This window comes from Aptenodytes forsteri, unplaced genomic scaffold, assembly GCF_000699145.1.
Source record: "Aptenodytes forsteri isolate BGI_AS27 unplaced genomic scaffold, ASM69914v1 Scaffold14, whole genome shotgun sequence".
NCBI classification, from domain to species: domain Eukaryota; kingdom Metazoa; phylum Chordata; class Aves; order Sphenisciformes; family Spheniscidae; genus Aptenodytes; species Aptenodytes forsteri.
This window is the reverse complement of record NW_008794457.1, coordinates 2,117,536-2,118,442: the sequence shown is the minus strand read 5'-3', so window position 1 is coordinate 2,118,442 and position 907 is coordinate 2,117,536. Positions and strand designations below refer to the sequence as shown.

The 907-nt window shown below is 63.8% G+C and overlaps 1 protein-coding gene across 1 annotated transcript in view; it reads left to right on the top strand.

Moving 5' to 3' along the window:
* Nucleotides 1–907, top strand: part of IL34 (interleukin 34) — a 4,386-nt gene that overhangs the window by 2,869 nt on the left and 610 nt on the right. Inside the window, exon 3 of the mRNA XM_019474989.1 lies at nucleotides 251–290. Coding sequence (XP_019330534.1) covers nucleotides 251–290 — 40 coding nt within the window. The remainder of the gene's footprint in view (nucleotides 1–250; nucleotides 291–907) is intronic.

The window sequence follows — 907 nt, the reverse complement described above, 5'->3', positions numbered from 1 at the left end:
TTAGTGGTAGAATTCTCGCCTGCCACGCGGGAGGCCCGGGTTCGATTCCCGGCCAATGCAGCAGCTGCAGCTTTTGCGCCCCAGTGTCCCTGGGGGGATCTTGGGGGCTGCTGGGGTGCCCTTGGCGCGGGGGGGCACCCCTGGCACCGCTGTCCACTGTGCCCCCTGGGTGGGTGCTCAGGCCCCCAGGGGTGGCATTTCTTGGAGGCTGAGCCAGCGCCCCTTGGTGACTCCCGAAGGTCTGTTGCAGGGAGCTGCTGGTGGCAGTGAGGGCTACTGGGTCAGTGGCTGTGAGTGTCCCTGGCTCAGGGACAGTGGAGGACACTGGTTTGGTGGCAGTGAGGGTCCCTGGCTTTGTGGCAGTGAGTATCTTTGGCTCAGTGGCAGTGAGGGGCACTGGTTCAGGGCCAGTGATTTTCCATGGCTTGGTGGCCATGAGGGTCCCTTGCTCGGTGGCAGTAAGTCACCCTGGCTTTCAGTGGCAGTGAGTGTCCGTGGCTCGGTAGCAATGAGGGTCCTTGGCATGGTGGCAGTGAGGGTCCCTGGCCCAGGGCAATGGGGGCTTCTTGGGGCTGGAGGGTGCCGCTGCAACCCAGAGGCAGCTGCATTTGGGTGCTGGGTGGGGGTGGCCTGTCACAGCTGGGTCTCCAGGGTGAACCCAAAGTGTGGCTGAGTTGTCCTGTGCCGTGGGGCAGGTTCTGCAGCCCCTCCAAGGAGAGAGCGAGCTTTGCTCGGTCTTCTTATCAGAGTGTTAACTCTGAAGGCTAATGACAACCCCCCCGCCTTGCTGGAGGTGGTGTGTGAGGCAGCAGGAAGAGGCGCTCTCATGGCTTGCTCCCCGGCGTGAGAGCTGTCCGTTGGGGTCCCCTCTCTGGGGAGGGGTTCACAGCCGGCGGTGCCTGTCCCC